At 34.2% G+C, this 19199-nt stretch overlaps 1 protein-coding gene across 2 annotated transcripts in view; it reads right to left on the bottom strand.

Moving 5' to 3' along the window:
- The window catches only part of AEBP2 (AE binding protein 2), a 52430-nt gene that overhangs the window by 11166 nt on the left and 22065 nt on the right, over positions 1–19199 (bottom strand). For both annotated transcript variants that reach the window (XM_064515747.1, XM_064515750.1), the window contains exons 3-5: positions 18175–18282; positions 10098–10284; positions 3175–3299 (exon numbers count right to left, since the gene is read on the bottom strand). In XM_064515747.1, the coding sequence (XP_064371817.1) occupies positions 3175–3299; positions 10098–10284; positions 18175–18282 (420 nt within the window). The remainder of the gene's footprint in view (positions 1–3174; positions 3300–10097; positions 10285–18174; positions 18283–19199) is intronic.

Here is a 19199-nt window from a genome sequence, read left to right as displayed (position 1 = left end):
GGCTATAAAATTTAGGGAAATTCAAATACTGCCTGAATTATATGACTGCAAGTACCATTCTCTTTTTCTATAACTCTATTAACAGCATCAAGCAATTAGTGCTAAATCAATGCTTGAACCAGCTTTCATACACACACACACCCCCCTCTGTTCTTTGCAGATTTTAACAGCAGTGATAAAGAAAGGAAGCAGCTTAACAGAAGGAGAAAGTAACTTTTTAACAGTAGAAAAATCAAGAATCTAATTTTTCATAACAAAAGAGCTAATCATATTTAATATATGAAGGCTATGAAAGACCAAAAAGAATGTTTATGTTGAAGATTAAAGTAGCATGTTAGCTTTTCTTTAGGAGGGACAACAGAAATCTGCCTCTATAGTTGCCATTGACGCTTCCCACATGTATTTCAAAATCTTTGAGTTTAAAGAAGATTTTATAAAAGGTATAAAAAGTATCCAACTCTTTCAGCACAATTAGTGCCATGAAAATATTGCTGACTCTAGCTTTCCTAGGAAACAGTAACACAGCTATGATGAACACAGACAGAAACGGTCAACTGAAAAGATGACCGATCATTCTGACAATTTTATGGCCAAGTTTGCTAAAGTATAGCTGAAGTGGAAGAAATCTGGCATGCCTGCAACAATGATGTTCTGGCAATCTAACAGTTCTTTACAGAATTATAATTTTAAGCCCATTTAAGTTTTACATTTAAAAAATACTTTAACCAGTTGATGTCTGCACAGGATGACTTTATTTGAAAAAAGTCTCACTATATTCTATACATTATATGCACTGTTCCTGGAAAATGTGAATTTCTGTATGTGCAAAAAACATGCATCTGAAAGTTGTCTTAGACATCAGAAGTGGAATTCTGATGACCTCTTCTGGAAAATGAAAAAATTTCACTCTAAAAGACTGGTATGCTTCTGACTATTTACTTACTGAGTTTCAAAGGTTTAAGATTTCAAAACACACAGAATTAGTAATCTGAAATTTGTAAAAACAAGCAAACAAAAAACCCTAAAATACTGAAGAATAGTTCAGTCTTCAAATATTTCAGAGAGAGGTAGTTCTATCCCTTTCAAAAAGCTTGAACAGAAAAAAAAAAAAAAAAGACGAGGTAACACATGAGCTGCATTTTTAAACAGCATAATATCTACTCTTTATAGTAAATGGAAAAGCTTGATATTCTCCATACAATTTAATATAGAGAATCAAAGTACCAAGGTTAATGATGAAAACAAGGAAGCCTGAGCATAGGTTTTAAAAGATCACATAGAAAGGCAAAGTCAGTTAATCTAGCCAATATGTCAACTAAGTAGCTGGAAAATTTTACAACAGAAATCACATTCAAAAGACTTGATTACAATAAAAATATTGCAGAAAAAAATCATAATGAAGCCAAAAGTTAACTGTAGATGGCAAAAACATGTTTGCATAAAGCTTTATTGATGATCGAATTGTACAACTTTCTGTATCTATTAAAAAAGGATGTGTTTAAAACATACTATATATGAAAAGAGTGCCTGTTTCATAAGAGGTGAAAGGGCACATACAGCAACTGCTTAGAAATTCTCCACGTTGGTAATTTTTCAGTAGGAAATCCATGATGTGAAATAATATATTGTGCTGACATTATTCTTATGCTGTACTAAAAAAACTCCCAAACTTTACATCACTTGCCTCAGTCTTCAGGAACCAGGCACTTTTATCTGTAGATTTTTCATTTTTCAAATTAATGTGTGTGATAACTATACATCTTGTTGTTGTTCATCTAAAAGTAGACCACACAAACTGCATCACACTATTTAACCAGTTAGCATTCAATGTCCTACTTTATGCTGATAAGCTATGCAAAACTTATTTGTATTTGAGGTGACCATTAGCTCAGAATAATAGTGTAGATCCACAAAACTGCTTCAGAGAATTCTGGGTTTTTTGGAACCCAAGAATTGGAAATCAGAGAAGTCTGGGTTTTTTGGAAGGATATTTTAGGCTGAGTCTCATCAATAAATCTGATGCCCATCACAACCCCGTGCACAATTGACATCACACTAATATGGTAGGAAATTGCAGTGTGGGGCTTGAACCTTAGAACAGCTTGCCACTAAAAGCTCTCCTGCAACTGTGGTTTAAGCAATTTCATGTCTTCAGATCTAATCAGCCCCCTGCTATCTCTTAGTGACACATGCATGAATAAGCTAAAAGGGTTTGCACTGCTTCCTCCAAGTTAATTTCTAACAGTTTTACAGCTCATTTCTCACTCTACTTTCATCTTCCTATGAACTATCCCAACAGACAGAAGTGGGCTTCCACAGCTGAGGAGTCTGCCTGGATAAACTTTCAGAATAAAGCAAGCTGGCAATTTACAAATCATTCCCTCTCATTTTGTCCTATCCCTTAAATCTCTACCTCATTTATGCCCGTATCTCCCAAACTAGGAAGAAAATCTGAGGTATAATCCTTTCTGAAATTCTGATTCCTACACCTCGTTCAATACTGTCACTTTTTCTCCTGTTCTGAACATTTTGAAATGAATACTTAATGCCAGTCCTATCCATAGATACTTTGTAGAAAATCTGAACTAAAATTAACAAAACTGGATATGGAAACAGAACCAATGACCGGTTCCCCACCTGGTACTTGTCTCCTTCCAACAATTTGCTAATATTCTGGTAGTATAAAAAAAGATAGGCAACAATGCATTTATTCAGGATTCCATCCTTTAAACTGAAAGAATAAACATGAATTTCAAATCAACTTCTTAAAATATTCAATTATTCTATTACTCTCAAAGTATTCCTTGTGATAAATTAGCAGTGTGACTCACTATTGACTCAAGACTACAGCAATGCCAAATGAACTGCACTGTTATTTAGAAGATACAACTGTAAATTTTTCTGTATCATACACTTGCTGTCAGATACTTCAAGTGTATTAGATAGAAAATGTTGAAAGCTGTTCAATTTGTGAGACAGAACAACTACTAACACTATTTTAAAAAAGTTAATTTACTAGAAAAAGGGAAATCAACAATGCAAAATGACCCACTATTACTGTTACTTTTTCCTGATTAAACGTCTATGCCAATAAGAGGAAAATAGGAATCTACTTGAAGTATTAGATTTTTCAGACACATAGGTAACAAACAGAATGCATAATGTAATACTTACAGTACTATGAAATACAACACTGTGGCCTTTTCCTAAACTTTCTATATGTGCTGAGAGGTTAAAGCAGATGGCTCGATGTCTTATAGCATCCAGTGTTTGTGCATCAAAGAAGTCATGTGGTCTTGCTAGAAAAAGAAAAGATCCTTAGTGTTGAACACATTGAAAGCATTCGAACACTTTCAAGCACTTACATAAAAGTCTGAAGTGTCATTAGCAAGTCATTTATCATTATGACAGTATGACTATCTTGGCAAAGAGTTATAAACATTAATTTAGCTGAGAGAAAGGACTGACTCTAAATGGGATATAATCCAAAGTCTATCCATTAAAGATTGGTCAAAACATATTTCTTCTAGATGAAACAGCTATTTGGACAAACTAATTACACTTACTTTTTTTTTTATTATTTCAAATGAATTCTATTCTTTTTTTAACCTTCAACTTTGAGAATTTATTATTTTTGCTGAATACCTCTGGGAACATCCATTACAACTACCTCATAAAAAAGAATTCCTAGTACCAAGAAACTAAAAACAGAACTTGTTAACAAGTGGGAACTCTATTTCAGTAAAAAAAAACAAAAACAAAAAACAAAAAACCAAAACACAAAAGCACACAGGAAAGTCTCCATAAATTTCTCAACCAAGTCACCCTTGCAGCATAGTCAACAGTCCCAATACTACTGCTTTGACTTTCTGAAAACAGCATTAAGGCACTTAAAAACATTACACTGCATACTTCCAACATGTTAAAAGCAGAATTATATCCCGAGCTTTTAGGTAAACTGTATTAAAAACAATCTGCCCTGTTCTAATTCATAATCATAAAAAACCCCAAATAACTATTTCCAGTGAATACTGAGATGCTACAAAGAGATCTATAATGGCACTGAAACAAAACTGCTTGATACAGCAGTGGAACACAAAGCAAAGGATTAAGTCATCAGTATTGTGAACACATGGAAAATAACAACCCATCTAGAAATTTTTGATCCCCAAACGGTAAAAATGGTAAACTGTCAAATGAAAAAAACACAGATTAAAAAAAAAAAAAATACAGGCACTCATTTCACATTTTTTGATCATTAGCAGTTAAATTATTATCTAGCCAAGAAGCACCAACTGAATCAGACACTACACTTTAATTTGTAATTTTCAGTAAAATGCAATTAACATCCATCTGATGTTTTACAAGTAGTCTATAAGCACCATGTACTAATAAAGTCCTTTTCCTTTTAGAAAAAGACTTGTATAGTTAAGTGTTTCATGAACCATAAGAAGATTACTAAACTCTGATTTGGAGTGGAAAGAAGGTCTATCAATTCTACATTAAGGGTACTTCAATTGAAAAATAACTGCTACTAAGCACATGTTTACATACTGTAGTCTGTCAGAAATACTTCATACTAAAATTTTAATACACCATATAGTACAGTAGTAAAATTACATGGGTAAAGTGTATTAATGAAAGTATTCTGATTTTTTTTTTTTAGTTTTATACAAGGACAGTAATTCTGCATATCATACACTGAAACTAAAAAAAGAACAGAAGTTTAGGACATTATATTATCAAATATATCATCATATAACCTGAAAAAAACAGTAAGTCAGAACTGCTTTGTCCTTATTTAAAACAACTTCTACATTCCTTTTCACCAAGATTATCTGTCCATTATTTCAAAGCAAACTACAAGTTCCACTTAAAACTAATATTTGCTACACTCCTGGGACTAATTATTGTTAAGCCTTCATCTGTACATTATATTCTGTCCTTATTCTCTCCCACTTGGATACTGCCAATTAGGCAATCATCTCACTGAAATGTTGTCTGGCTGTAAGCGGTAGCTTAAAAAAGCAGTTCATGCTGCAGGTCACTGATGCAAGCATGCATTGAAACTCTTAATCTTATCGCGTAAAAAAAGTGTATGGGTTATGGGTTGAATATTTGTTTTAGTACATGGACTACCAGTTTTCTTTCTTCATAGACAGTTAAAAAAAATTGGGGGCAGGAAGGGGGGTAAGAAAGAGGGACAAGCTTATACACAATAATACACCAAGAAAAATACACCCACATTTTATTATTATAAGAGCCTGATCAGTAATAGACACAAGGCATGAAACTTCCAAAACCAACAGGTATCCTTCCATCCTTCTCTACGCACTCTCAAAAAAGACCTTTTCTTCCGTTGATCTAAAATTCTGAAGTTCTCCACTCCAATAATCTAAATGCTGATTTAGGTATTTTTCTAGTTTGTTTTGTCATTAGGAACATGCGTGGAACTCTGCTCCAATGCACATACAATACTTCTTATATATATATAGAGGCAGCCCCCAAAACTATGCCTTTGGTTTCACACAGCAAATTTGTACAGGATTTACCATCAGATAACACTTGACAGATGCAGAAGAAACAGTACAGTTTGTTAAAGAGGTACAAACAGCATTATTTATTCCTTATTCAGTGTTAATCTTTTATCTTCTGTGCATTTTAAATCTATTCCCTTGAAATTATTTTTGGAGTAAGGTGTCTCCCTTCCTGCTTAATATAACTTCCACGTATGCTTCAAGTACTCAAGTCAAGTAAATGAAACATTCTGACTAGTAGCCTACTAAATAAAATGCCAAGTCTTGTGTAATTAGTAACTTCTTACCATAAATTCCATGAACAGTAAGTTTCCTAGTGTCTCATATATACAGTAAACTTAATTATCATGGCTGTTAATCACTATGTCATCTTTGCAATTGGAAAAGCAGGTGATAACACCGTAAATATAATTTTAGCTTCTGCAAAAATTCTGAAGCTACCTCAAAGGAAACAATACCATGACCCATTACAGGAAGATGCACTTTTAATATGTTTGGCTCTATATCTATAAATGCCAGACTACACAGAACAGAGAGAATGCATTTGAGGCTATCCAGAAGAGAAAGAAAGCTACTTAATGTGATCCGAATTATTCTGTAACATCAAAATGTATTTGACAAATCAGCCAGTCTCAATACCACCTCTAATGTAACCAGCCATGAGGGTGTCTATAGCAAAATATGCATTTATCATAAAAGTACTAATTGCCAAGCATAAAACCACACGTAGTGTTTACAGACAGGAAGAAAGAAATGCAAAACAGTTTAAGAATGGCAAAATGTTAACAAAGGAGGGGAAAAAAATCAAGTTGTATGAATTCTCTTTATAGTCTAAGTTAAAAGATCACCTTCTTGTCACTTATAGCCACAGTACACTATTTCAATTTTTTTATTTATGCGTTTATATTGTCCCTCAGAATGGTGTTAACATCCAGATAGAAAACACCAGTCTACACAGAGTAAGCAACTTCATTAATTTGTTGAATTGAAACCTTTAAGAATTTATAGATGAGGATACTTTAATTGTAGCATATAATAACAAACAACTGTCAACAAATATTTAGTAAGCCAGTTATGCCTTGCAAAGAAAGGCATAGTCAAGTCAAGTCATGAGCATGTAGAAAGAACATGTTGACAATGTTTTTCAGAAAAAAAATTATTTTCTAATGCAAAACTGTAATCTTTTGTCAAGTGATTTTTTGTGAATGATCGAGGCAGATTGTATAATCAGTATTAAATAGTATCTTGTATTATATCTATTTATCATAACTCATTTAGATCTGACATGCAGAGAATATGGTATAAGCCCAACAACTCTCATTCTGGGCACTTTTTAAATATCTAAGTATAAATCTGTGTTCATAACTTCATGCACTCTAGAGTCAAAATACTCTATGTTGTTATTCTGTTACTTTGGCTTCTTAGATAAGGTTCCTTGCTCTCTCTTCTTCTTGCAGAGAGGCAAATCTATACACTCACACACTTCATCCCTTATCTAACTAAAAGTAAAAATCTAAGCTAAGAAACAGTAAACAAAATCACATCAGCCCTTTGTCAAGTTTACCTAATTGACAAGGTTAATAATCCACACAGTTTTAAAAGAAAAGCTACCAGTATTCAGCATTTTCTGAAAATGCCATCAACATTTCTGGGTCACAAAGCCTCTGGAGAAATACATTACAGTAGTCAGTTCCCAGCTCAGTTAGAGATGATTTTTGCCTTAAGGCAAAACTATACAGCCAGCATTGCATTTGTCTCAGGAGGCAACAAGACAAAAAAACAAAAAAAACAAAAACAAACAAAAAAAACCCCAAAAAAACACTCAAGCAGCTGTCATTTTTCTTTCTATGCAACACTTGATCAAGAGGGTGGACTACTGCAGTACTAGAGTTAGGTCTTCAACATTTCCATAATATTTACTTTTTATATTTTCTGTCCTTGATTCATTCACAAATTTTCCATCTACTTTTCTCACTGCTCTGTGAAGATGGCTGCGTGCACATCTGCAGAAGAAATTCTACAGTATATTCTTATTACAACTAGAACATCTTAGCAGATAATTTGAAGCTTTAACTTTGAAGTTCCAATCTGAAACTTGTAGGTCAATAATGTTCAACCATAAATAAAATGCCATTCTGAAATGCTACTTCTGCATATATTGGCAAAACGTTGAATTCAGATGCATTAAATCAAAATGGATAAATAAGCTAAGACACAACTCAGGATCTCCAAAAGTGAAATAATTTTGAAATGACCAGTCTTAGGCACCTCTATTTTGTACAACAACCTTGACTAACATAAGTCAACAAATCAAGATAAGCTTCTAGAACCATGCAACTACTTCAAGGTAAGTCTTTTTCATTTTGGCTAAGATGAACTAAAAGGATACTGCAAAATGACTACATAGCAGTCTTCTGATTAGCCTTCTCTTCTTGCACCTTTCTGGTTTATATAGATTGCTCGAGTGAAAAGGAAGGCTCTTTGAAAGTCAAATTTTGAAAAGAGCAGCTTTCCACCTTCTTTTAATATTGAATCAATGTCAAAATTAGAGGAAATCTTTAGGTTTACACTTAAAATGTGTTTAACGATATATTTAAGAATGTATATTTACATTGTGTATTTACATGTATATTTAAGAATACCTAAGCATTATAAGGTGGAAAAAAAAAACCCACCCAACCCTAAAGCTAACAATGGCTCTTCTAGCACTAAACTGGCTAGCAGCCACACAGTTTGGAAGACAGAGGAATATGAAATAAACACTTCCAAGTTCTAGGAGACACTAACTTTCCAGGACTGACTTCCTTATTGAGCTCAAGGCAGAAAAATGACCACTGCTTCATATGTTTCAGTTGCTAAAACACATAGGTAAGGTATTAAAATAAGAACAACCACAATCATGCAATTCAGAATAAACACTTAAGACTGCTGGGCATGTGCACCCATTGTTGCAGTATCATCTAGATAACATGTAACTATATTCCTTCCTTGAATCAGAAAAGGCAAGATCACTATGGTTGAAGTGTTCTGCCACAGAAAAGTCTTGGAAAAATAAGGACTGCAACTGCTGATCCAGTGAAGAAACAGAAGGTTTCAGATACACAGTCACTAAAATCCTACCACCAGCCAGGAGGCAGGACTTAAACAATTGCCTTCTTCTGAACACAGTTCCATTTCTGCAGATAGTACAAGATATAACAGGCCTTGGAGCTCATTTAAACAAAATAACAAAACAAAACAAAAATTCCCTCTTCTCTCCAATACTATAAAGTTGACTTTACATCACAGGTAAAAATTAATGGAAAAATCTTCCTTAAACTACTGACATGCTATCAAGAGGAGGGGGAAAAAAAAAAAAACAAAACCACAACAAAACACATTTTATAGTATGGAGGTGTAAAAATCCAAGTGTCACAGAAACAGTTTAAAATCAGGTTCACTACTGGAAAGTTGTATCTAAATCACTTATCAAACTAACATAAAGAATTTGTTAACACTTGCCTAGTTTTTTTTTTTAACCATTCCTGTACATAGAATTCTCTAAATAAATTTGACATATTTATCTGCCTGATGCTAGGACAATGCAGGAATCAAAAAATTGTATCAAACTGGATTAGAAAAGGTATGTGATAAGCGATTACTACTGCTGATAGTAGGCTTACCAGAGATAACCATCCTCACTTTAAATAGAAAATCACATTTCAGCATATTCAAAAAAAAAAAAAAAAAAAAAAAAAATCAATGAACTTCAATTGTGCAGAGAAAGATTAAAAATAGCAAATCAAATCTGTCCAAAGTTAGATCTTGGTTATGCTGGTAAAACTGTCATTAAGCTAATGAAATGTTGTGCTCAAAAAAGAGCTTATATAATACACATTTACCTCTAAAACAAATACATTTATCTCTAATTTACATGAATTCGCATTCCCTGTCTACAGTACTGAACTTCAGATTTCATGATCGCTAAACAGAACGTTTTCCAATAGTGATTCCTAAAATGAAAAGCAACATTAAATTGGAAACTCAAACTGTTGCTCTCAGAAAACCAAACTTTTCTACTGAACACATAGTTGCTTTGCCCGAAAAAAAGGAACACAAACAGAATCTAGAGTTGTTTTATTCCCATCACAATGGATGCCAAAACTACACTGCTAAAGACCATCAACCCCACCAGACCCATACTGGGAGAGAAACAAGCCTTTCCATCCACAGAATATCCACAATGAAGGACTGAAGTACATGTTAATTTTTTTATTTTATTTTATTTTTAAGTTTTGACCTAAACTAGTTCTTGCAACTTGAAAGAACAAGAATTACCTTATAAAAATTTCACCTACATATTTAGATTTTTACATTCCTCTGTTGCTTGGAAAATGTTTTTCAAGCATACCTCATTTTTCTGTGAAAATATCTCTAACTGCAGGCAGCATGAGGAAAGATACCATGGTCAAAGAAAATGGTAAAAAAAAAAAAAAAAAAATCAGAATAAAGCTATTAAAAAGTTCTGCAAGTTCTAACACTGCAGAACTTTGAACAAATTCTACTTCTGGAAATACTTACGTAATGATCGTCGTCTTTTGTTCTTTAACTTTCTTCTTTTATTCATCCCAGCTTTAGATGGAGATTCCTCTTTGGCCTTTGGCTGGCTGGCAACTTTTGAAGAGTTCTGCTGGCTGAAGTGTGTGGGCACATGACGGGCAAGTCCTCCCTGAGATGCAAAGCTGGCATTGCACCCACCAACTACACACTAATGAGAAAAAAAAATTAAAAATGGTGTCAGTGGCACTCATTCACATGAGTTTGTCAGATCTTTCAGTTTGCCTTTGATGGCTTAACCTCCAACACACTAAAAGGAAGATACGTTCTTAATGACCATGGAATTCTAAAAAGAAAAAAAAAGGGGGGGGGAACGGGGGGGGGGGAAGGGGGAGGGGGGGGGAAGGGGAAAAATCCAGAAATATTACCCAAAATAAATTTCTATTAGCTCATAACAATTATCCAGTGGTATAATCATCTTCATCTATGCTGTATAACATTGTATAGCATAAGACCAATCTTAAACAATGCACTGACAAACTCCTTCACAGAAAAACAAATCCATCTCAAGAACTTTCTCCTCTACAAGCCAACTTCACCTCCTTGCCTTTCAAAACACTGCACTGTTACTCTGTACCTCTCAACAGCACTCCAGTTTTGTATATGTGATAACAGTAACGTTCTCTACCCTCTTCCCCTTCTTGTGACAAAGTAGACGTAAAATTCTCAATTACAAATACATCCTTACCCACATTAAATTGATAAAATTTAAATTTAATACTCTGTAAATGCTCTACAAAGTTAATAAAAGATTATCCTGAGATTCGTTTAAGTTACTGATGTTCAAGTTTTATTAACAGTTACCTAGACGTTTATTTTGGGATACTGCTGTTACTTCACAAGTATTTAAGTTCTTATTCTTAAGAGAACAGCCTCTTTCTCTCAAACAGAAAAATAAGAAAACATCCAATAATATCTGGTTGGAAACACAGAAATCACAAGATACACACATGCCACTAAGCTAGTACTAACTACAGTAATTATTAGCATTTTTATAAGCATTTGGCTTATATTTACAATTATCTACTTTACAGAATGAAAATTTAGGTTACACTGTTGGGGAGAGAGGCAAAACTCTTCTCCTGTGCTCTGAACTTATAAGAGTAATAGAAAAATGATTTTAAGACATTCAGTCCACCACAGACTGCAATGAATTGTGCATGCAAGTGAGTCATTTTTCTTCTCCTGATCCAGACAATAGCAGTAGGTAAGTGAACTGACCAGCCAGCAGCAGCAAACCCGTCCTCATCATTCTGAACCATCTGAAAAGTTCTCCTTCCTCCAACTCTGTTCTGCTCGTCCCCTCCTTGCCCTCTTTCCAAGCTTTTATCTGCATCGCTCCTCTCTAGCACCCCCTTCACAGCAAACTGATGAAGCAGCTGCTGCATGAGTTTGGGAATAAGTAATGCTGCAACTATGTACATAATGTTAAGTTTTCTCTGAAGACTAAGGAAGAATTTCAAGCTCTTACAGTAATCAACCCCAGGCCTGCACATTTGACTGAGAGGCAAGAAAACAGCAATAAAACACCACTCAGCACGTTTTGTCCCTAATACCCAACTGTGTTATTTTCAACTGTGGCTGCTGCCTATTTCTGCCTCAAAGCTAGTAAATGGTTTTCCCTGATCATACAAAATAGGAATACAGGGTCCATAAAAGAAATCCTGTGTTATCCCTGAGGACATAATATTTGCTTTAGGACTAAAAATAAATTCCAAGACAATAAAAGCCAAAAACAAAAGGACATTTTTAACATTTTTATTTGCATGTTCTTATTTTTTTAAGTAAGCTTAAAGACAGTCTTTTAAGCATTCACCTGACTAGAAACATAAAATTGTCTGATAAAAAGCTTTAGGATCTTTCATATTGTGTATTTCTTCCTCCCCCCTGCCCCTTCCTTGCCTGCACTAGTAAGCTTTTCAGGAGCTGTGAAGATTTCAGCTAAAATACCCATCTACATCTCTTTATCTTGCCCTGTAATTCCCTGTAATAAGTTCAAAAACTGCAATACTGTACATTTATAATGTAGTGACTTACAGTATTAGAAATCTATCACATCTATCAAATTCAAAACAATACTCAAGATCCTGATTTCATTTACTCTATGGTAACTTTAATGCTGTATTGATTACTTCAAAATTATACTGAAGATCAAAATTTACACTTCATTCTACTAAAGATATTATCTGTGTTGGTTGTGAGTTTGATTAAGATAAAACACACCCATACATTAGTTTGACCAACTTCTTATTCTCCAGTTTTGAAGTCCCTAGAATGAACTGTCTTGCACAGAATGAGCACTTTCATAAACTAAACTAAGCAATTATATTAAAACTTAGATTTAACTTTCATTAAAGTTCTATTGACTTAAGTTTCTAGCTCTTTCCAATCCTACGAGCACAGACAAAAAAAGTTTGAGCACAGAGAAAGATCTTGCCCTGAAGTTCAGCCAAACTCACTATGAAATTTTAAGTTTCGGTTTTGCCAGCACCTGCTAGAAGTCAAAAATAATACTGAAATCTTGGTACAGGGCCTGCATTACAATATTACAACTTTAATAAAGTAATATTACAACTTCAATAAAGTATAATGTCAAAAAGTAATACCTTCTGAAAGTAGTACATAAATGTTGCCAGGCACATTTCTAAAAATTTATAAAACCTTCAGTTTTTAGGTTCATCAGACCTTGCAGTATTTCTTGTCAGATGGTGAAAAAATGATTTTATGACTAACTGCAGTTTGGCTCACAATGTCATAACTTTACTTCTGTCTAGCCGTTTACGGAGAAAGCACAATCACAGATATTCAATAGATTCTCCACTATAGCTAGCACTTACTTTTCTTGCTCTAGCCAAGTTCTACTTTAAAAAGCAGTAAACCAGCATTCTTAAATCCTCAATACATACAACTTGCGATTAGAAATTATCTAAGAAGCCTATTTATAGTCTTCAGCCAAGGTATAAAATATTTGCAAAGACCATTGCATTCAGATATTGTGTAGTTTGAGACTACCTGGTCATGCCATCAAATAATCAACAAATGATACATCAAAGATGATAGAGAATACCTTTGTAGTGGACAGGAAATAGTAGAAGAGGAGAAAAATCTTACCTGTTTTTTCTGTTTTTTTTTCTCTAAAATAATATATCCAGCAATCCGTTACTAATGGGTTAAGTCTCTTCTCTCCAAAGATAAAGGAGCAGTTCAGGCTGTCACTTCAGGATCTCTGGATGGTAAGTCACACCAAATCAGCTTCCCACCAGATAATTACACAGATCTAGAGGGTTTCTAATAAATCAAACTCAACTATTATGCACAGCTTTAAACCAATCTCTTCATTTTTCCCCAAAACTTAAATCTCAAAATTTTGCATTTAATTTTAAATATGATCGTTTGGGTCCGGATTGGTGGATATGTTACTTCAAGAGAAAATAAGTTAACATGTAAGAAGTTTAATTTCTCCAGTGTACCCATACCCACCATTATTAATGGGCAGTAATGACCAGTGACTTTAACAAACAGGATATAAAAGCATCTCGCAATACAGGTTTTTTCTATTAAATCAAAAATAATCAAATCTCCATTTTAGAATATTCAATGTGTAATTTTTCCAATAATAAATCCAATAGTAATATCTTGGACATCTGAATAAACCTTATTGTCTCATCTTCTGACTGTTCAGGCAGAATGCCTTTACATTTGCTATCTGCATCTGCAATACTCTAATGGATAGAAGCCAAAAGAATAATTGACATGAATTCCAAACGAGGACTGCATTTGCTTGGCTGTTTTCTAGGTTTCAACAAATGTTACTCTACTGAGAATCAAATGAAGTGCACTCATCCCTTAATGAATTCTGGAAGTTAAAGATAGTAAAATGAGCAAATTTCATTTTTATTGTTAATTTTTTTAACAAAAGATAAAAGCCTCTGATAAATCTGAATACTGTCATTCACTATTATAGAAAACGTTTACCACACACGAGCAAACCCTGCATAACTGATCTCAAATATTAAGAGCATACCCATTGGAATCACTACGTGAAAGCAGCTGGTAGCATACCCAAACGTAGTCTTCTATTTGAAGAGAACTTTTATATGCAGTTATTTTGCAAAAAGTCTCCCTCAGTTTTGAGCCAACTCTGCTTTAGCATTTGTCCTTTCATTGTGGCTAACACCCTGTATTTGGTTAATCGGACTACATTTAAGAGTTTATTTGGTATGGTTTCAGGTAACTTTCAATGCCTTCTATGGCAACAAAGCATAGCAAATGGTACTTCAAATCTTTCTGAAGTACCAGAAATTATGCTGAAAAATGCAGGGTGTCACAGCACATTAACTATTCAGTTATTTATTATTCATAACAGGCAAGTCTAGGACAATAAAAATACTTAAGTGAAGGAAGAAATTCTTGCTCAATTGGCCAAAGATCAGTTACCTGCATTGGTTTTCTAACTCAACAGGTTATTCCTCTAGTTCCAGCTGCCTATATATTCTGAAACCCTGAAAGTTTTAAGTTGTGGAACTCTAGAAAGGACCACTACTAAATGCTGATGACACTCCACAATGTTTCACCAGTTTCTAGCAAGCTACAAAACTTAATTTATATAAGAGAACTAAAAAAGAATAATGCAAGTTTTTATAACTCTCAACTCTAGATGTAAGATCATACACAAACACACTACACGTCTTCAGACAATTACATGCTCTAAAAATACCCATATTAAATCAGTGCCTACAATGGCAAAATGCTGAAGGGATAGCTAGAACCAAACTGCTCTAAAGAAAGAGAAAAATTCCAGCAGCGCAAAGGCAATGAACTTAAGGTACTAAGAGGACAAGCAAAACTTCAAAAATACCTAACTGCAAGCCAAAGAACATGAGTAAACTCTCAGACCAGAAACACATTCTGGAAGACCCATTATTTTTGCCCCGCTTGACAATGAAAACAAATCTAAGAAACAGTGCTTAAAAAAGTGTGACCAGAAAAGCATATTGGTTTGCAGGAATAATATTTGACTATAGACAGAGAACTAGATCTGAATGGACTTGTTTTTTCATGTTTTTGGAGGGATTGCTGGGTACTCTAGGAAAAGCTGCTTTCCAAATAATCTAAATTTAGTGATGATGGCCTCAAAAAAAACAAAACAAAACAAAAATACCCCTATCCATTTGTGCTACATGAAGCCCAAGACCATCAGTATTAAAGACTTCGGGTAAGAGACCACAAGTGGAAGGGTAACATGACAATAGCTAAGGGGAAAATGAGGTCCTAAATTCTGCTCAAAGATCTAGAGTTTCATTTTTCTCCTTAGTTTAGTACCTGAGTCAGTTATAAAATGTCTCCTTATTAGCTGAACTCACACTACTAGGAGATGGGTCCATATAAAAACAGAGCTAACATATCAATGGGCTCAGAAATAAGTATTCATAAGCAAATTTACCTTTTCTGTGACACAGATATAATATTAACATTGGGGGGAGGAAAACTAAATCACATGAAGAGAAAGCATAGGAAAACTTGTGGAAATATGAAACAATTGCCTTTGTAATTTAGAAGTGGGTTCGTTCCAGTGACAAATGAACTACACAGTTACGAAACTCATATGCATGTGTGAAAAGGGCAGGTATATTCACAAAGACCTTTTAATAGGAATGCACAGTTGCTTATTTACAGCAAGATACAGTTTGTAATCAAAGGGCATCACATGCTTCTTAAAATTACAGTACTAAACCCAAAATGGGCAACTATATAAAATGAATCCATCTACAAGCAGAAGGGAGGCAGGACAGGGACACATCCTTCAGAGTAATTCTATTGCAAAAGAGCTTTATGCCTCAGACAGTCTCCTATTGACTTTCGATTTAATAAAATATCTTATTTGTGTCTTATTTTGAATAAAGAGGTGTAAGAATATAGAAACCTCCCACACATTTATTAATCTCTTCTCTATATTAAACAACTCCAGCTTTCTCATACCTTTATAAACGTGTATTTTCCATGCTTCTGATTGCCACTTTCCTAGCTAATATTCTTTGCCTTTCTTAAAAATATCCTGAACAGAACAGAAGATCTCAAAGTTCCCAGGACCAGATTAAGAAATACAGAGATAAAAACAGAGAGACCTGAAGACGGTAGGAAGAAATGCTGAAGTGACACGCATTGAGCCATGATGTTACAGTACTGCAATCCTAGCCTCTGATCTATTCTTTCCCTCATTATGATCTGAAAGCGTAGAAAGTCAGCTGATAAAATAAGCACATTTAATACAAGATGCTTACTTTTAGACCTAATAGTTTGAAATTTTAGGTCTCTATCTAGCACAAAAGACTGAGATAGCAGCTTTTGCTGAGTTTACTAGGTAACTCCGGCACTCGGAAGTGTTTGAGGTATTTCTGAGGTATGCCCTCTTCTTTTAAAGCTCTCTACGACTGAATTCATAATTGCTTCTCACCTATTCTTTCACAGGTTAAGTTTCCATCCTTTACAACAACACTGTAGCTGTATAGTCACATCTTTTGACAGCTTTCCTGTTGGCTGCAAAGTTGTGGCATGGTAAATACTTAGTCTATACAGAGCAATGCTCCATTAATGGACATTTAAACATTTTAATTATTAATTAAGGATTAACAAAGAATCACTATCAACTTTGAGCCTACAAACTACCTTTTCAAAAAAAAAAAAAAAAAAAAGCCATTATATTTTAAGGCACACAAAATATTCAACTCAAGGATGAGACAAGGAACAAGTTTCCTCTGATGAATTATCTTTTAATTTCATTCAGGGATTACCATTTAAGATAAGATCAATTACTGGAACAATCATTTTCTCAAACTTTCAGGGATCTATGATAACCTGTAGAATCAGTTTCCCCTTGCCACTCTCTCTCTCTGTCACAAGTTTTCAGACTAAATTATGCAGTTTGGAATGGAAAAAAAAGTATTTGGTATGGAAAAATACAGTTTAATCTTCACTGGAAGTTAAAAAAAAAAAAAAAATCATTTTTCACTTGCACAGCAGTGTTTTTACTCTCCAGGCATTTAGTGTCGTTTTGTTTTCTGTCATAACTACAGTTATAAGCTGTGCAGAAGTAGTAAATCCTGGAAGAGGTCACTGTAACAGAAAATTATTTTTCCAGTAATCAAACTGCCTTAAAATAGAAATGCAGAACATGTTACCTGAGAGGAAAAAAAAGAAAAAAAGAGAAGAAGGAAGCAGAGAAACAGTGACTAAAATCTTTTTTGGGTGGGAAGAGGGGAAAAAAAGAGGGAAATGAAATGCTACCTAAATTTAAGAAAAACCCTAATTGATTTTCAAATCCTATATGGAAGGAGAACTTCAGTCTAAAGTAGCACAGGTGGGACTTACCATCAAGTGATCCAGGACTGACAGCTATGAACTGCCCCAACTGTATCCATAACAGCATGAAGCAACTCATTAATAACGGATTGGTGGATATGGGAATGATAAACACTACTATACCTAGAATTGCAGGTACAGATTAGAGGGAGAAAGAAAGAGAAAGTTAGAAATACTATGCAGGAAATACAGTCAGCTCAACGGTCCTGCATTCCTGACTTCCTTATTATTTTCAGAGAGGTTAACCATAAATAGTCATTGACTGTGTTTCAACTGAAGTTTGTTAAGAAACACTGCTTTTATCCAAGCACAGAATGTGCACCATCAGGCATGATCCAGACTTTAATGTGGAAGCGTAAAGCACGAGGCAAAATATCTTATTGTTACAGTGTAAACAGTTCAACTGGAAAATGCACACAAAAACTGAACTTCAGACAGTATTATTCCGTCTTAGACTCCCCTACCATTTATAGACTAAAAGGAACAGGGAGGAGCAATAATAGTACCTTCAGCTGCTTTCATTAGAGAATAGGATCTTTGGGCACTACCACTGCAAGACCAAAGCTCAGCTCACTTGATACTTCTAGCAGATCCTCCTGCATTGACATTATGATTAATCAGGAAAAAAAAAAAAGCTATCATTCTTAAAATAAAGGATGACACATTTTACAATGAACCTTACCTTGAAAGGTTTGTCCCCACTGTGCGTCAGCATATGCCTCTGCAACCAACTTTGACTTGTTGAAGGTGTGTTATATACTTTGCAACCTTTCCACAAGCAAACAAACACCTAATAAAGCAAAAAGGTGATGAGCTTAAAAATAACTCTAAACAACAGTAAAAAGTTATTCAAAATCAGGTTAATAAAGAGGTTTGTTTTCACAATACGAAGTAGTTCAAAGCATTTTGAGACAATAACCACTGACTTTTAAACACACTTCTCATACCAAGAAAAAAAACAAACTCCAAGTATTCAAAAAAACAGGTCATTGGTATAAAATATGAAAGTTCAGATGTTCCTCCAGATAGACATACTCAGGATCCACTGGAGATACAGTGGAAAACACAAACTCTTTAATCGCTAAGTATTTAGACAAAAAAAATTAAAATGACAAATTTATATTTTCTTGATAGCAATGATAGAAAGGAAGAACAGATCTCATAACTGAGTAAGAATTCTTTGAGTATGACAAAGTTCAAAATTTTTACAGATATCTAAATATCCATGTTATAAGAGTTTTATATTAGGGAAAACTAGACATTCTAAGTTGGTACCTTATACTCATAGCCTGAGGAAGAAAGTCACAACTTTATCATAGGATTAAAAAAATCTGTGTTTTTTTTTTTTTTTATAATGATTCCAGTGTACAGATCAGTCACATGCACAACAGTGCGTGAAGGGAGTAGAACTTACTCATGCTGCTTTTCTCTCATCTCATTTTGTCTATTTACAACCTAAGGAACAAAAAGGGCTCAATGAACATGGCTTTCATTGTAATTTCTTCTTCTGTGTGTAAAGAAATCTAATATATAGCCCTAATTTTTAACAGCAGAATGCAGTCTTCAGGAATAGAGTTGTCCAAAATACAGGATTTCAGAACTACAGGAAAGTTCTCCTTCTCTTTCAGAAATTAAGAAATTTGAATCTGTGATAGCGAGTGATAGTGTTATATCAAGGTACTCCTGCTTATTGATGAAGAGCTGGAA

This window comes from Dromaius novaehollandiae, chromosome 1 (assembly GCF_036370855.1).
Source record: "Dromaius novaehollandiae isolate bDroNov1 chromosome 1, bDroNov1.hap1, whole genome shotgun sequence".
Classification (NCBI taxonomy): domain Eukaryota; kingdom Metazoa; phylum Chordata; class Aves; order Casuariiformes; family Dromaiidae; genus Dromaius; species Dromaius novaehollandiae.
Note: the sequence above shows the minus strand (reverse complement) of the source record. Positions and strands in the feature narration are given on the sequence as shown.